Source organism: Schistocerca piceifrons, chromosome 3 (genome assembly GCF_021461385.2).
Source record: "Schistocerca piceifrons isolate TAMUIC-IGC-003096 chromosome 3, iqSchPice1.1, whole genome shotgun sequence".
NCBI classification, from domain to species: Eukaryota; Metazoa; Arthropoda; class Insecta; order Orthoptera; family Acrididae; genus Schistocerca; species Schistocerca piceifrons.
In genome coordinates this window covers 386,875,177-386,894,192 of record NC_060140.1, presented here as the reverse complement: position 1 = coordinate 386,894,192, position 19,016 = coordinate 386,875,177, and the positions used below count along the sequence as shown (strand labels likewise).

General features: G+C 37.4%; 1 protein-coding gene across 2 annotated transcripts in view; it reads left to right on the top strand.

Annotated features, from left to right (window-relative positions):
- Window positions 1-19,016, top strand: part of LOC124789323 (transmembrane protein 117-like) — a 246,554-nt gene that overhangs the window by 189,476 nt on the left and 38,062 nt on the right. For both annotated transcript variants that reach the window (XM_047256640.1, XM_047256639.1), the window contains exons 7-9: window positions 6,217-6,378; window positions 6,835-6,939; window positions 15,844-15,966. In XM_047256640.1, the coding sequence (XP_047112596.1) occupies window positions 6,217-6,378; window positions 6,835-6,939; window positions 15,844-15,966 (390 nt within the window). The remainder of the gene's footprint in view (window positions 1-6,216; window positions 6,379-6,834; window positions 6,940-15,843; window positions 15,967-19,016) is intronic.

Below are 19,016 nucleotides of genomic sequence, written 5' to 3'. Positions count from 1 at the left end.
GATTGGGCGGTAGTTGTTGACATCCAACGTATCCCCCTTTTTATGCAATGGTTCTACAATGGCATATTTCAGTCTATCGGGGAAAACACCCTGCTCCAAAGAGCTATTACATACGTGGCTGAGAATCCTACTTATCTGTGGGGAACAAGCTTTAAGTACCTTGCTGGAAATGCCATCAATTCCATAAGAGCTTTTACTTTTCAGTGAGTTTATTATTTTACTGATTTCAGAGGGAGAGGTTGGTGGAATTACAGTTGTTTCAAACTGCACAGGTATGGCCTCTCCTATTAGTAGCCTTGCCTCTTCTAGTGAAGATCTGGATCCTATTTCCTCCACAACATTTAAAAAATGATTATTGAAAATATTTTCAATTTCTGATTGTTTGTTAGTACACTTGTCATTCAGTTTTATGGCACTAAAGTCCTCCTGTGCTCTTGGTTGCCCTGTTTCCCTTTCAATAATATTCCAAATTGCTTTCCTTTTATTATCAGAGTTACTGATCTCAGACATGATACACAAGCTTCTGGACTTTTTAATAACTTTTCTTAGAACCGCACAATAGTTTTTATAATATTGAACAATTTTGGGGTCAGTACTCCCTCTTGCTGTTAGATATAGTTCACTTTTACAGTTGCAAGATATTCTTATTCCTTTAGTTAGCCAAGGTTTTTTATATGTTTTCTTGGAATTATGTTTAACTATTTTCTTGGTAAAACAATTTTCAAATACCCTTAAAAATGTATCATGAAAAAAGTTATATTTCAATTTTGCATCAGGTTCCTTATACACTTCATCCCAATCTAGCTGCTGTAGGCTTTCACTAAAGTTTGCAATATTTATATTGTTAATTGAACGCACTGCTTTGAAAGTCTGATTTGATATACTGCATGGAGCTATGTCTTGTACTGTAACTAGCTGTGCACCATGATCTGAAAGACCATTCTCAACAGGATAAGCATTTATGTCCTTAAACATATCTTGGTCTATAAAAAAGTTATCTATCAATGTACTACTGTTCTTTGTTATCCGAGTAGGAAAATCAATGACGGAGCTCAAATTGAAAGAACTGAGTAATACTACAAGGTCATTCTTCCTATTACACTCTTTCAGGGAATCAACATTGAAATCCCCACAAATGATAATTTGCTTCCCCCTGTCTGACAGATAGCACAACAAAGCATCCAAGTTTTCTAGAAATAGCTGGAAATTCCCTGAGGGGGACCTATGCACTGTTACAATTATGAAAGTGCCATCACTTAGTTTAAGTTCAGTGGCACATGCTTTCATATGTTGCTCTACACAAAATTTTTAGTTTCTAAATTTTTTACACTGTGGAAGCTTTTGACATATATGGCAACTCCTCCTATCATCATATTATCTCTACTTACATGTACAGCTAATTTGTACTCATTGATGCTAACCTTTTGCATATCAGTGACAATGTGATGCTCAGACGGGCATAGTACATCTATTACATTCTCAGTTTCTGTATCTTCTAAACAAAGCAGAAGCTCATCAATTTTATTCTTCAATCCCCCAATATTTTGATGAAATATACTAACATTATTTTTCACTTTACTTTTGTGAGTTTCTTGAACTTTTTTAACATCTTTAGTACTTGCCTGGCTGAGTTTCCCACTGGACACTGATCTTACACTAAAAAAAGAGTTTCCACTATGAGATGTAGTTTCTCCCCCCTTTAAATTTCCTGCTATCAGCCCAGCCAGTTTACCCTTCCCTTTCTTGTTGAGGTGTTGGCCATGTCTAGTGTAGTCCCACCTACAGAGTGAATCAACAGGAACCACACCAATGTATGACCCTGCAGCAGATCCAAGTAGCCTTTCCAACTCCAATTTAACTCTCCTGACAGAAGAGCTCAAATGAGGTTGGTCGTGGTGCTCCAGAACCAACACAGAACCAACTGGTATCAGTCGAAGTTGATGCAATCTTTACCAGGTCACACTCTATGCTGTACCCCGGATCTCTGTCAATACTGTTGCTCGGCCCACCCACAATAATCACGGTATCTTCCTTAGTAAAGCCTCTACATAGTGAACCTAAATCCGCTGTAACCTGCCCCAGTCCAGCACTAGGTTTGAAAAAACTTGTGACCTGGTATTCTGACCCTAATTCATCATGCCGAAGTTGGCCCACACCCCTACCATGCGAACTACCTAGCAACAAGACTTTCTTTCTCTTTGCAGACTTCCCTACATTCTTATTCAATTTGCTGCTGAAAGCTTGTTGAGCCCTGTCTACAACTACTTCTGTAAGAGGCTCATCAGTTTCTGACTGAGGCAACAGGTCAAACCTATTTTGTACATTAATAACAAAGCTGTCAGAAGAATTTCTTGGCCTGTTCCTTATGCTTGTTGCCACTTCCCACCCCTGTTTACCCTGTTTACCCTTCTCCCCCCTTAACCTGCCCAGTTCTCGCCTAGCCTCATTTAACTCAGCCTGAAGGGCAGCAATTTTCCCCTCCTGTTCCACAATCTTTCTATCTCTACTGTATAGCCTACAGAACCACTGATGAGTCTTGCTCATTTTCCCAATTCCCACGCCACTACAATCGCCCCAATGAAAAAAATTACTACATCCATCACACCAGACCTCAGAGCTAACGATTCCACGGCACATCAGGCACTTTACACTCATGGTACAAATCGATTTTAGTGACAGAAGGACAATTAAGTTACCAGAAAACAATGAAAATACGTGTACGAAAAATTAGGCCTACTGGCGACTATGTAAACAGTGGTTCAGAAGTTTTTTACTGGTAATTACTTAAGAGATGATGATACTCTACAGATATAAAGGGGCAGCAAACGTATTTAGCACACTAAACTATCAGTAAATGCACTTAAAATTGCGGTATGAAGTTTAATCTGAAAGCTCAAAAGTTCAGCCTGGCCACAATATGTAAACAAAACGAACTTTACGTGATTACTGTGAAAATACGTGAGTAAGACAAAAACCTTTAATGGTACACTTGAAGAGCACTATAATTAACGTAATAAATTAGTTTAAAGTGTTAAAAACAGTTTATTACTACTTAAATTACTTATCTTGTACGAGAGCTGTGACTCAGACGTCCGTAAGGGCATGATAAATCGGCTGCTGGCCTCCAAATACTAATCCTTAAAAGTCAACACCATTCAGAACACTTTGTGTTGACTTTTCTCTGTTTTAGATTGTTGCCACAATCAGTGACCCCAACATTGTGACAAAGTGTTGTTGGGACTGATGACCTAGCCATTTAGTCTGATATCCCCCTCAATCAATCAATCAAAGTGTTGTTGTACCATCTGCTTGAGCAGATGATTAGTAACAGTAACTGTACTTACACTTAAATGCATTATGCAGATGAGACATGTTCACAAATGTTTACTAAATGTTCTAAATGTCATTTTTCTTCTACTTATTGTGTCGTATTACAACAGCCTTAATTTAATTTCATATATCTTCCTATAAATATGTACTACATCTGAAGATGATTGTCTCTGTAATGCACATTCACAAATCTATAGCACTTCTGTGCCAAAATTTATTCCATGGCAGCTGATCAGTATGAGTCATGTACACCCATGAGCTGTCACTATTGGGAGACAATAAAACATTTTTCTTGTCACACTCCCTAATCCCTCACACCTGACAAAACCATTCTGCCCCTGAGGTAAGCAACCAACTTTACAAAGCTCACAGCCAAATTCAGTAACATCGATTACAATTAACCACATCTTAAAATATTACTGTCTCTGTAAGTATTTTTGTTTGTTGCTGAGCATGAAAAATATATGCTTAAGAAGCCTTTAACATTATTTGACATTTTTCATTCAGCTGTTGGTTCCTAGTTGCGTATTATTATAAAATATGTCTGAGAACTGGGGACTGCATGAATACTTGCTTTAATTTGCAATAAATCTAGTTCAATTTTTGAGCCCTGCTAGATAAAAGTCACAGTGGAGCCTTGAATTAAGTGTCTCAATGTTATTGCCACATCCAAATTACCTGTAAAGTGTGGCTCATATAGGTACGAAACAAGTGTTGCCATGCTTTCATCCACTTTTCAAAAGCATTCAGGGACTATAATTTTGTATTTTATTTCCCACATAACACTACTGTTAGAGCAATCAACATCTTCTCATCTTCTCATGTGTCCATTGCAACTCTTCTGCTCCATATTCTTGTAGAATTTCTGTATAAAACATAAGTTTACAGTTTTTGCAAACAAACTGTCATTGAATGACATTCTATCCTCAGTTTTAAACTCCACAACTGGTTTTTCTATTGCTACATGCACAACGCCCAGCTCACCAAATTTAGATACAATGTAACCATCCTTTTTAAGTAGATCCAAATGGAAATGAAGGTTTATAAATGGATTTATTGGGTGTCCTTTAAAATAGAAAACATCCTTGACTCAATCATTTTCTGTGAGTACACCAATGTATGGCCAATTTTGAATTATATTCACAGTAAATGCTGATATTTGTATTTCCCAGTTGTATCCAGATCTTTTCAGTTAGTGTGGTTAAAGTAATTTTTATGCCTTCCTTGCAGACCTACAATGGCTTATTGTTTTCCCAATAGCAGTTTACACTCTTTCTTTGTAGCAATTATTTTTGCCATATGCTCCAGTCTGAGTGTTTTGATTTTGATCTCTTCCATTTTCAGTTTTTTTCATATGATAATATTAATTGCACTTAAAAGGAGTAAATTTCATTAATAGGGAATGGTTTAAGCCTGCACAAAACATTTGTTCATTTTCTTAAGATCTGTTGGGTAACATTATATTTGGGGACCAATACTAATTCAGCAATATCTATATTCAGCAGTATTATGGAGAACAGTGACCTAGATTGAGAAAAATATGTCTCTCCAGCTTTAGTATAAATCTTCTGTATAATATTGATGTCATCTTGTTGGAGTCTGTGTTAACAATTGTCATGTGATTTATAATCTTCCCTCGGTCTTGATTGGTTTACTTGCAACCAGTCAACTTTCATGTATTCTTATTGCCCCATTACACAAATTGTAAAACACTGTTGAACACAATGCAACAACTGTTCTGTCCAGTAGTTTAGACCACACAAAAGCAATTGGCACAGAATACAGTGGAACATACTGTAAATACTGTTTGTTGGTATTTAATACACATAAACTGTCTTCCACAGGGTCAAACACGTCACCCATTCTGTAGTTACAAACTGTAGCTACTTAACCCATGTTAGTGTCCCAGTCTGTATAAGACTGACTGAGACCCTTTTTTCACAGCCACAATTCTAACCTGGCTGCAATAACATATTTTGTGTCAAAAACATTCTTGTAGTAAATAAAATGTTCCGGACAACTCAGGCTCCTTTATTTTCATTAATGGCTCAAATTTCTACATTAGGTGATTTAGTTCAGAATTTCCTGACAAGAACATGGCCTTTTGTCTTTTGAAGTTGGAAATTTAATTAACCATAAAATATAACTGCAATTGTCAGTGGTAAGCATCTCACTCTTCTTGTTGTTCATTAAATGTTGGAAAAGCCATGAACACAGGTGGTGTGGGAGACATTCCTGCTACACCTGCACTCTCAATGAATAACAAAGATGTTCAAGTTCTGATTTGCAGGTGTCATGGGTCCCAAGGTGCTGCCACTTTTTTAAAAAGACAACCTACAAGCACAACCAACAATGGCTTGCCCTGTTCTGTTCACAAGAGGTATATACAGAACACACTTCAGAAGCAGTACAAGTTATCATTAAGTCCATAAACAAAAGCAAATTAAATATCAAAGTACTAACTATGACAAATAGAGTCTACAAAGTAAACACCCTAGCCAAACCAATAGCACACTCACTGCACACTCCACAGGTCATTCCACAACTGACTGAGATTGGCCCTAGGCTAGCTTATATGGTGAATTATGGCATATTCTCATCAGAGGGCACTCCTGATAAACACTCAATAAGGGGTGGTTGGCAGTGCTTGATGGTAATGTTGTGCCGAACATTCCATTTTCATAGTGACACTGGGTGGTGCCATTACGCCTTTCTTAATCTGTCTGCTAAAACAAATCATACGGTCAGTACTGTCTTGTAAGTTTCCCAATCTACATAATACATACAGTATTCTTAAAATTAGTGTAGTACATGTTTTTCTTTGGGTCATCATGGCAGTGAGGCATTGTTTTTATTGAAGGCACACTTTTAATTTTTATTTTACAGAGCTTTCGCGTGCATTTCTGGCTTCTTTCATCCTAGTCATGGACTTACTGATTGTCATGCAAGACTGGGACTTCCCACATTTCACAACAACATTGCACGTCAACCTTCCGGGTTTCAGTGTAGCTACACTGCAGTGGAAGTACGCCGAAGTAGACATAACAGGTACAGCTATTTATTTAAAATGAGTAGTATTTCAAATTACAACACAGTATGAGGGAAGACAACCACTCAACACATAAGGAATTGTTGAGAACAGTTGAGTGTTTTAGATTAGCTGTTATCTTTACTTTATTGTGCAAAGGAAATGTGTGCACAAAAAATGTAGCTGAGCGACCTTTTTTTATGTCTGTCTGCTGTTAACATGTATTCCATGTGGCGAGTGGCTCTTTCCAGGTTAGAGTTTTTGCCTGCTTTGAAGAGATACATAATACATTTTCACTATAACATTTTATAAATTTTTTCTTTATTTTTCTTTCATGTTTCACTTAAAATTTTCAATGTAAAGAATTGTTATCACCCTTTATTAATATTTTTTGAAAGATAATATTCATTTTCATTTACAGAATAAGGTTAAATTTTTGTTACTCAGATTTTTTATATACCTTATTTTCATCATAGGAAAATGGTTCAACTATGGCATAATTTTTCTTGTCATGTTGCTGGACCTGAATATGTGGAAAAACCAAATATTTTATGATCCAAAGGACTTCGGCCAGTACACAGGTTAGTCTCTAATTTGCATTATTACTGTAATTTTGTGATTATCATAGAAAATATAGTACTGTAACAAAAGAAAATTTCCATTTCATACATAAATTGTTTACTAAATAAGCTGTGAATGGTAAAAATGCTTTCACACCCTAATTTTTAGAATTTAGGGCTGTTTCTATATCAATATTTTTAAGATTTAGTGGCAAAATTCCTGTTATCTTAATGGATAACTCCAATTATAAATTAAAACTTTAAAATTATTAAAGAGCAAGATCTGAGCAGAGTGGGTGGTTTATTAAAAGCTCATTTTCTGTGAGTTGCTATCTTCATCAGTTTGTGTCCCACAATTTCAGTGCCCTGTATGCCACTATACTTTGATCAAAATAAAAAAGAAAGTGATTAGTGGTCAAGTATAGTTGAGGTCGGGAGGCGGCAACATCCTTGGTTTTCCATTACCCACATGCAAAGCATGGATGTGACAGAAAAACTACTAGCAGCATTTGTCATTGACATCTGAATGTGGTTACTGGCTCCTGCTGTAACAAGTGTTATGATAATAATAGTCATAATGCATGAGATGAGCTCAAACTTTGCTTTGTTGTTGCCATCAGGGCTTAATTTTGGCCAGAATGGCATTCTGGCACCTCCCAGAGAAATTGTTTTGAACTCGCTGGAATAAGTTGGCAGTGAAGATTTAAAATAGTACACATGCATTCAATTGCAAAGGAACTATAATTTAGGTTAAATCAACAGTCAAGATCATAACAACATTTGCTTATTTTAGCAATTTTGCCTTATATTATAGTCATCCTCTGATTTTTTGGAAAAAGCAGTGTTATCTATTGGTGTGAATGACAAACACAATATAAACACCAAAGAATTTAGAATACTGTATTCTATTTCATTTACTGATTACCCTCACACAATATTTCTAATGATGTGATCAGACCTAGAGCAATACAATACTAGCATCTATTGTGTTTTATCTAAAAATGACCAAATCTTCAGCATGCCAGTTTACACCCACTTTAAAGTAACCCCTATAAAAGGATTTAGGTCGTTATGCTTCCATTTAAGAAAAGTCTAGGCCAAAGGTCATGGTTTAGGATCCATTTGAGAAAAAGTTGAATCATTAAAACACTCAAAAATAATAAATTTTACTTATCCATATCAGGCTCACAACCTAACAGTTTTTGAGATTTTCATGAGGGAGATCATTCTCCAGCAAAGGCTGTTTATATTTTTGCAACAGATACTTTATTTCATGCTTTTTTTATTCTCTAATTTCGCCCCCCCTGCATTTTAAGTTACCTCAGTTATTTGTGTCACAGTGCAAAACTGATCATATAATATCTTATCTTCCACATGTGTTTTTAGTGGTAGCTCCTTCTAATGATGTCCATAATAAGGGTTTCTTGTGATCATGGTGGTAATGCATGCAACTATCACAGATGTGTATTCCATGTGCAAAATGAGAAAAATGCAACCCTTAAGTGGGTCTCAGTCACTGTGTCAGTGTAAAATGCATAAAATACATCACTTCCACATTTCAAATCAAACTGCACATGATATGGCCAGTATCTTACAATCAAATGACACCTAGTGAATTTTCACTCTGCAGTGGATTGTTCCCTGATTTAAAGCTCCCTGACAGATGAAAACTGTGTGCCACACTGGGCCTCAAACCTGAGACATTTACTTTTTATAGGTGAATATTCTACCAACTAAGTAATTCAATCACAACTCACAACACATTATCACAGCTTTACTGCCACTAGTACCTGCTCTGAATCAGTGGAGCACTTGGACATGAAAGGCAAAGGTCCCAACACAGCCTTAATCTGCCAGAAAGTTTCAAATCAGCGCGCGCTCTGCTGCAAAGTGCAGATTCATTCTGGAAACAATATCCTAGGCTGTGGGTAAGCCTTTTCTCTGCTATATCCTTTCTTGCAGAAATGCTAGGCCCATAAGGTATGCGAGGAGAACTTTTATGAAGTTTGAAAGGCTGAGAAGGAGGCACTGAAGGAAATAAACTGTGAGGGTGGGTTGTGGGTCATTCTGAAACAATTCAGTTGGTAGAGCAGTTACCTGTAAAAATGCAAAGGTCCCAACATGGAGTCATGATTGTGCACATAGTTTTAACTTTTCAGAAAGTTACAAAACCACTGGATCTCTACTCACCAAGCCTTCTAGTATGATAGGTACACTAGGAATTTATCATACTGTGGAAAAAATTAAATGTTACTGAATTACACAAATTCTCTCAGAAGATATTGTGTTTGTTATTAAATTAAAAACCCTCAGGTATTTTATATTTATTACTCAGTATTTTTTCATAGAGCCTATTGAAGTACAACATACGAAGGATTCATAATTATTTCTGAACTTCTATTGTCTGTATATACCGTTAAAAGTGATTTTATGAACTGGATGAGTGAATATATAGTCATTCAATCTCTGTTTTTTCGTGACTTCTGTGTGCAAATCTCCATTAGATGGTCACAAAAGAAAAGACCATCATTATAAAAGAATGAGCCTGGTTAATAAAACGCTAGGAAGTCAGCAAGTATGGTTTGTTTGGGCAAGCATTTGTCACTTGGCCATCCATAACAAATTGTTTTCTATTTTAGCTTCAGTTTCACACAAAGAAGTAGTGTTTGAAAAAATTTAATAGCATTTTGAGTTCACTTAGATCTTCCCCTCTTAAAATTCAAATGGTCAGTAATGCTGTAACTCATCAGGGTTAAATCCATTACACACTTGACAGGGAGCAGTTCATGCACTCCATTAGAACAATGCTGTAGCTCTCAGGGTTAAATCGACTACCCACTTGACAGCTTATTGAGCTTTATGAATGATTAACCTTGTATTTGACATAACATTTTAGATCACATTTGCTGTTCCTCTGAATTTTAAAAAAGAAATCTTCAATAGGGCTGAAAATATTGTTAAACTTTTCACACTCTTCCATCTGGACTTCTTAATCACTCATGCTGAAACTGCAACATGAGCAGATTTACACAGACTAGGCAAACTGCCTAGGATGAACACAGTGGCTGTCTTGTAAATAAAATTCTTTTATGTAATTTTTCACCTTTGGTTCACAAAATTGGTATCATAGCTGGTTTAGAATTTTTAGAAAGCCATCAGCAGATGATAAGCTCACTGGCCAAAATATTAGTAATCCCTTAAAATAACACATTGTTTGCTTTGGTGTGTGTTGATGATGTAGAACTAGCACCAGGCAGGCCTGTGACATTCCATTACTGATGTAAGTCATAGTAGTGAAATAGTTTATAGAGCCATGGATCTATGGAATCAGTGCACTAAGATGGGTCAAGGTTGAAGGGTGACAAAATGGTAGAGAGGAGCTATTGTGTTTGAACATTTTCATGAGAACACTGAAAATAAAGCTATCAATTTGTTAGTATATGAATGCAGATTATCCAAAGTGTCTACAACAAATAATGCACCATTTGCAACCATGTAACACAGAGTATGGACAGTAGTCATAAATATTGCTCAACCAACATATCCAGAGATCACATCTTGTCATGAGAATCAGTTTGAAACCTGACAGGAATAGCTGCTGGCAGTGAAGGCAGCTCCATCTTGACCAGTTTCTGAGTGAATATTGTGAAGGGAACTGCGTCAATGGACAGTTGGTGTTAGATGTCTTGCATAAGGCCATTGGTCACAGCAGCATATGATGCTGTAGGTCTTCAGTGGGCCAAACAACACAGAAACATCATTTGTTCACTGAGTTCTTATTCTTTGAGATTGTAAGGGACCCTACAGGTCTTCCTTCTCACCTCTTCAGTAGCATCAGAGCGGAGCCCATGAAACACTGCTGATCTCATATTTAGGTAATGTTTTCAGAACTGGTGCAAAATTCAGACCTTTAGACAGCAAGGATGTTGTTGCCTTGTCCAGTTTGTTTCCACTCAAGCTGATGACAGTCCTTGAATCACTATTGTCAACTTTCTACAGGCAAGTCCCAATAAGTTGGTAAAACTTGCTGAATTCTTTCACAGTGGCTTCCCACATGCAGAGTTCACTGGTTGAGAAGGTGTTTCCAACTGCCCATTCCCATATGCAGAGTCAGCAATTGGCTGCACAGTGCAGGTGACATCTGAGCAGATTTGGTGCAATTTTGTCCAGCTCTAGTGACACAGATGTGTTTCTGCACTGGGGCTGACCTCATATGCTGCATTTTGCCCTCGTTGTGTTGATGGGATGTTATAAGTGGATAAATTGCAGCATCATCATCTTGTCCTGACACTCCTGTAAGGAAAAGAATCTTCTGAGCAGATTCCCCTCTTGATTCACATCTTTTGCAGCGTCTTAAAGCTGTGCAGGATCTCCTACCCTTGCTATATGGCACATTTCATTGATGAAATCTATTGGATCACCAGCTGAGTCATGTTTCTAAAACATTTCAACAAATTTCCTACTCTTCATCTTCAGGCAAAGTGTTGGATTCATGTCCTTTGCTGAGGGGCCAATGGGAGGGCCAATTGCATGCCTCCAGAAGAGAGGTCGTGGCCAACGATGGAATGGGCCTCCAGACAGGTGGAGGGGGGACCCAGATGTCAAGTCCTGGTCCTGCCTGTCTCTTCTGCTGTAGGCTTTGCATCTTTCACATCAGAGCAGTTCTGACATGTTTTTGCTAATGCCACAACCCATGTGGAGCTCAGTTGGAAACCTCTATCCCAGTTGACAAGATCATCATATACTCTTATCTCCATGCCTCTTTGATGACTAAATTCCAGAACCTGTTAGTGTGGCACGGGCTGCGTCAGAGTCTGTCTGCTGAGTTACAGCATCTGTGTGATACCTTTCATGACAACAGTTTCTCTGATGCAAAAATAAGATGTGCTCTATAGCTGAGCAAGAAGAAGCAAGAAATAGTTCAGGAGAAGGAGTGAAGTGCCTGGCATTCCTTCAGTTTGAAGGGCTGCACAAGGCCAAGACCGTTAGGATAATGGAAAATCACAACACAAAAATCATTTTTCACTCAGAAGTCAAAATCAAGGGTGTTCTTTGATCAGTCAATGACCAATTAAGATTGGGCACCTGGTGTCTAAAGTGTCTGTTGTAAGTGTGGCATGTAGTACTTTGGTCAGACACAACGGTGAATCTAGCAGTGCTGTTCAGAACATGTGAGGAGTATTCACCTTGGCCAAACCAACAAGTCTGCAGTAGCAGAGTACAACATTAACGAAGGTCATGTTTTTACTTTTGAACAGACGAAGGTGCTATGATGTGCCAACAGGTGATGAGATTTGGTCATCAAAGAGGCAGAGGTGACAAAGAGTACATGACAATCTTGTCAACTGGGACAGCAGTTTCCTATTGAGTTCCATGTGGGATGTGGTTTGACAAAAAGGTGTCAGGAATACTCTGATGTGAAAGTGGTGGAGGCAGCTAGAGGAACAGAGTACTAGGACTCAATGCCTGGACTCTCACTACCCTGCCAGACCCCTTCCCCCGTCCTGGCTGCAACATCTCTTCCAGAGGCATATGACTACCTCTGCTCCCTCCTCCGCCCCCCCTTCCTCCTCCATCGTTTTGCTGCCTAAGGAGTCAGCCATCCAGTGGCTATAAAGGAAGGAACAGGACCCAACACTAGTAGCAAATTCATCAAAACATTGCAACACCACGACTTGATTGATAACCCAAGAAAATTTCATCAGTCAGCTGATAGTTGCAGGTGAGAAGTGAGTAGAGTTTGCGCAGTTTTGTCCAGTTCTGGCCTGCTAACACAGACGTGTTATTGCACTAGGACTGAGCAGCAGCCTCTGATAAGTAGTGTACTGCTAACCCATTTAGGGGGACCCAAGAGTTCCCAAGCTTGTGGAACAATGCTGGGGATTTGCAGTGTAGCTTATCACAGAACCAAAGTCTTCAGTTTAAGCCTTCCAGATGACTGAGGAGGCCATAATCAGTTCTGTATACAGGGCAGCAGTCTGTGAACTTCACTGAAATTCTGTGAACTTGTCTGGTCTTTCTTTGTCATTTACTGCACTGGTCCAGACCCAGATATCGGGCAAGTGTTTGTTTCAATGTGCACCACGTCTGCAAGTATCTGCACGCTGCTTCCTCAATGGCCTCTAGTACAGCTTCTTCAACATATTGAACTATGCCTCCTGGCGTCAAGCAGAGTGCACAAAGTGGTCCTTCCCCATCCTCTAGTGGCATTTTCCTAAGGGATACCAAGATTCACTACATATTCTAACTGCCAATGATAAAAGGTCCATGCCCTTTTGTACATGTTTCCCCCTAGCACAGAACACTGACTCAATTTCAGTTTCAGAGACAGACTTGTTGCTTTGATGCATGGTTGTAATACTCTGGAGTCTTTTCTGGTGCCTGACAACCCTGTACAGACCAGCTAGACCTACTACTGGCACCATTCACAACCAAGTGGACAAGTGGTCACAGTAGAGCTGTATTGTGGCTGATGTAACATTTTACAGAACAGTAAACAAATAATTTTAAATTAAGCTTGATGATTCATTTTTAATTTCTGGATATGTTCTGCTGCAAGGATTACAAGTTTTCTTTACATCCTAAAGCACTCAGTATCCAACCAAGTGATTTCTATTTTATCACAAAAAAAAAGCCTGGGATAAAATTTAGTTATTACCTGAAGCTACTTGGCACTTTGATTCTCAACCTTTTATTTTACTGATTTTGTGATCATTAACAAATTCATGTAACAAATTGTAAAGTAGCAGAAATTTACAACAAATGGAGACAACATAGGCTGCTGAAAAGCCTTAGAAAAAGTAAAATCTTTTAGTTACTTAGCAAGTTGAGATTTTTGCAGTGTGTTGTCTGGAGTTTAGTATTATATAGCAGTGAATAATGGACAGTCAGAAAGAAGAAATATTTTCGTCTAGTTTTGAAATGAGATTGTGGAAAAGAATGCTAAAACAGTAATGGACTGAGATGTGGTGTCAAAATATCATGCTGTATAAAAGAACACCGTTTAAAACAGAAAATTTATTTGTATGAAACCAGGCACAGTTTGTGGTTTTCATACTGGGATTGCTGCAACATTTATTGACCAGAACTAATCTAGACTTCGAACCAGGGCCACCCATATGCAGTGGCAAAGATGACCGTGCCCCCCCCCCCCCCCCCCCCCGCCCCTCCCTCCTCCTTTCTAGCTCTCACAGAGAGGAAAAAGTACAGCATTTTTTCTTTCAAGAAATGATCTAAAATCCAGTATTGCACAGGTCTTTAACAGGGTTGGAACTTTTTTATGGCTACTTTCAAGCCGCCATTCATCTCCCAGGCCTAGTAGCCCACCCCTTCCACTACAAACTAGTGTATGAGCACCTTTGCCTTGGGCTGTGCTACAGATCAGTCTGTTGCCACAAACAAGATTTCAGGGAAGGGGATGGGGGTGATATCATACTATAGCCAAAATTTTATATACTGCTTCTTCTTTCTATTTAACAATCAACTCCTAAGTAATAACAGATGCTAACTATAAGATAGGATTTATAGCTAGCATTTTTATTCACAAATTTCACATATCCTCGACACAGTATCACTACAAATAACATTAAAGGACACGTTTTGGTGAGATTTTTAATGTGGTGTATGTTAGCATTGATTCAAGCTTAGTGTATTCAGATCTAAAATTGGGTCACTGAATGTTTTATGTGTGTTTTATATGTGGCATTTATGTGTTTACATGACAAAACAATGATGTTCCCCTGACATCACAGGTTTTTTGCTGTGGTTGGCTGACAGAAGAAAAATCAAGCAACCACAATGCTGATTTGTTTCTGAACATAACATACCATATTTCTGGGTAAACAGTGGAAAGTGAAAATAGAGTGGAGGTTGAATGACCAGAGCTTTTGAGAGGCCTATAAGAGCTGCTCTGAGTAGAAGCCAAACCCTCAAACCTGTACTTTATAGAGTTAGTTAACATTTGAACCCGCAGTCTTAAAATCAGCTACTATCTGTTTGAGAGAGATCACTCAGTATCAACAGTTCCAAAAACAATGGCTGTCATTATTTAGACTTGTGTGCAAAATATGAGAAATATGTCTTGATAACTCAAATTCTGTAATACGTTATTGAGAAATATATTGTAATATATATTCTGTGCTGCACCTCCGAGGTTTTAACTATCAGCTGCGTCTGAATGAAACTAAACCAAAAACTGTATTGCAAACGTTAGTCACTCAAGATATAAAGATTGCTGCACCCCTGAAAACTACAATTTTTTTCAGCGATAGAGTACCTAAAAAAGTTCTAAAATTTTCAGACTGTCTTGTTCACTACTCAGGCAAGCAGTATTTGAAATATCTTTATGGCCAACCAGTAACACAGATGTATTTCCTGAAAGACTTAAGTGTGCTACTATACATACAAATATGGACATACTGAGTAATACTTAATTACATTATATTCTGTCCATTCCTCTTCAAATGTTCTCCAAACTTTTGAGACAGCAGCTTATCTGTGCCTACATCTGTAAGGTGCCTCCAAATTTGCTTTTATTGTGAATCCTATCCACAAAGAAAATATACTTTATATTATTTCATCAAATTTGTAATGTACATACTAATTTTAGACCATCTGTGCATATACCGTCTGATCCTAGATTTCAGTCTCTCAAGTAAATGACTTTGAGCATCCATTTCTTTGTTCTCCTTGTCATTGAAAAGTTGCTTAAATGTGTTATGAATAGTGGAGTTCTATGCATTTTGTTCTGAATTAACAAAGGTAGTGCAGATATATTTGTAATTAATGATTACAGTGCTGGGAAGCAACTAATTAGATGTACCTTTATATAGCAGTGTTCTTAAAGGTTATTTACAGCAAGCTTATCAAAATGGATCACAGTTTACTGGCTTGACTCTAAAATAAATGAATTTCCATTGTTTTAAGGACCTGATGACAAAGTACGCACAGTGAATGAACCGGAAATATTATCAACAGGCAACAGTTCACTCTGGACATGGGAGTATAGGTCTCAAATCAATCCACAAACTGGTCTTCCGTTTTATGAAGGTATGTTTCTGACAATAAGTGACACAATAAAAGGTAAATATTAACATTTAATTTTATAACCTACAAAATTTTGCTCTTTGTAATCTTAAGAGGGGAAATTCAATGGATGCCATGGCGAGCTGGCAATGTCTATCAAAGTAAATTAGTGACAGCTCATTGTTTGTCAGCTGCTGATATGCTACGGACAACAAGTGTAACTTCATTGCTTAATGTACCAAAGGCTGTGGCCATATTTGCCTTAAAATACCTAGCAGGAGTACAATGTGTGTGTTTGGACATCTTCACAACAAACAAGCTTGGCAATCCTAGTCCCACTAAAGTACACACAGGAACCAGTCACTATGGCACAGTCACATTAATGATACTTACTGTCAGAGGCATTCAAAAAGAAATGAGCCAGTGGCTCTAAAATGAAAACTACTGAAGGGATCACAGTCGCATTGTACACAAAAGAATGTGCAGTCATTATAAGAGCACTCAGAACCAAAACCCTCCACTAACGGAACACAGATACACACTTGTGTGATGACAGAGCAACCATGTGCAAGTGTTGACCATCCACTGCACTCAGTAGTGCTAAAAACAGAGAAATGGGGCTTCAAAAGAAGGGGAAAGAGGTGTAGTGCTTTTCATTACAATAGAAGGAGTGTGAGGAATCAAAATTCATCAAAGAATGGCACAAGTGTATGGGAAACACTGTAATTCACAGGTCTGCAATAGAGGGCTTACATCTGTTTTTTGTTCCCCACATCTCTTCTGTTGTAAGGAAATGCACATCAACCTTTTGCTCTTCTTTTGAAGCCTCCATTTCTCTGTTTGCAACACTACTGAGTGCAGCATAGTAGATGCACGCACATGCTCTCTCCGTTGTCACATGACAGTGGGCCCATGTCCCTCTAGCCATGAGTTTGTGGCCTCAGCAGTCCTATAGGGACCACACCTTCTTTCGTAAAAAAATTGGTATCACCCTTAATTCAGTAGTTTTCATTTTACAGTGTCTAGCTAATTTATTTTTGAATGCTCCTCATAGGATAGTTGGACAGAATTTTTTTCCCTCTCCACACTAAAGCTATGAATTACATTTAAATGTGCTTCTAGTAACTGCTAATCCATTATAATTTTGAGAGATCTCCCATGGTTAAATTAAAATACTAGAACCTGAGAAGGGCTATGCAAGGATGAAACAGGTTAAATGCTTACTGGCTTCTTCTAATAAGAGACATAAAAAGGTCATTGAGATTTTGTAGCCCACCCAATGGCCCATTTCTGTTGCCATTCAATTAAACTTCAGTGCTGTACAGTGTTAGACTTGCTGGTTCTATATGATTTATATCTTTTATTTCAACTAATTTTGTTAGATATATGCCTTTAAAATTAGGTTATTATTCATCAAAGTCTTTTGATTATGGTTGAAGTGAGTTATTAGGTAGTCAGCGTTTGTACAGATTATTTATTTATTTAATTAGATATATTCAAGATTGATATGACTTGAATTTTAAGATTTATCTTTTAACTTGGCACCATAGATTTTGCCATGATATTTAATCTCCTGATGAAGGTTTTCCAACAAAAGTCAGCATTATCACTCACTGATGACAAACAAGTCCCCACAACATATTGCAAAGTTTCAGTGAGACAAACCTACACAACACACAAAATCTTCACCAACTAATTTTGTATTTTCAGAGACATGTTAAACTAAATGACAGATCTCAGGCTCCACATTAAAGACACTTTAAATATTTAATTTTAACTGTCAGTACTGTTCATAATGTTCATAATATGCCCCTTTAATTCTCTTCAGAAAAACAGTGGTAACTGTGGTCATGGTATAATACAATCATCCTGTTTGATTTTTTAAAAAAAGGGAAGAAAATTATACAATCTAAAATAAATACCATAAAGTACATAACTTCCACCTTCCAATGTGTAAACAAGGCATTAATAAAATCTTTCACGCACTCACAAATCAAATGAAAGTAATCGAATTGTGGTTTATTCATCTCACGATGTACATTTGCAATCCATTTGGTTTGCATACAGGAAACATGTAAAAATTTATAATACAGTAACAATGATTGTTATACTAATAAATAATAGCATTAAAATAAATAATAATATTAGAATGATATTTCTTGGAATGTGTAACACATTGTATCCAGTTCAAATTTCCAGTTCGTCCTGCATGAATTCATCCACTGAGTAATAACATTTCAGTGTTGGTGCCTCATATATTATAGCTTTCTTCTAAGTGAACCTAAATTCGTCTGCATTAACTTGTTCCCTTTAATTTATTACAAATTTTCATTCCCATATATTGAAGTCCCTGGGCATAAGGTCTGAGCTGGTTGGTGGGGAGCATGAACAAAATGGTTTTCCTCAAACACACACACACACACACACAGGGATGACAGAGTTAATGTTTTAAGTTTTCAAAATGGACATTACCATTCTTTGTTTGCAATGCACATATTTCAAATTATTTTTTCTGTATTTTTAGTATCCACACTATGTTTATCAAGTTACCCCAAAAAACAATACCATACCTAGTAATGGATTCAAAGTAGCTTATCTATGCTACTTTTTGTGTGTCCATGTCAGTTGCAGTTGATAATATTTGCATGGCAAATGCAAAGTTGCTCAGTTTGTTTTCAAGATATTCAATGTGTGCCTGTCAGTTCAAATTTTTTACTACATTTAAACCTAAGAATTTGACTGAGTCAGCTTCTTCTATACAGTATCTTGGTTGTTGTGTGCAATCTTAATCTGCTCACACTTTGACTATTTGTTTTTGAATTGCATCATGTGGGTCTTAGATATGTTTAGATTCAATTCATTTAGCTGAAATCAAGTTTCTAAGGTACTGAGAGTTCTGATCGCAGATTTGGGGATTTTTTTTTTTTTTTTTTTTCGGAATCCTGATTTTCAACTAAGACAGGAGTATCATCTGTGAACAGAACTGATGGAGAGCTGATATTTAATGGTAAGTCAATAACATAGAAGAGAAATAGGACTGGGCCTAAATTGAGCCTTGTGGAACACCCTGAGAT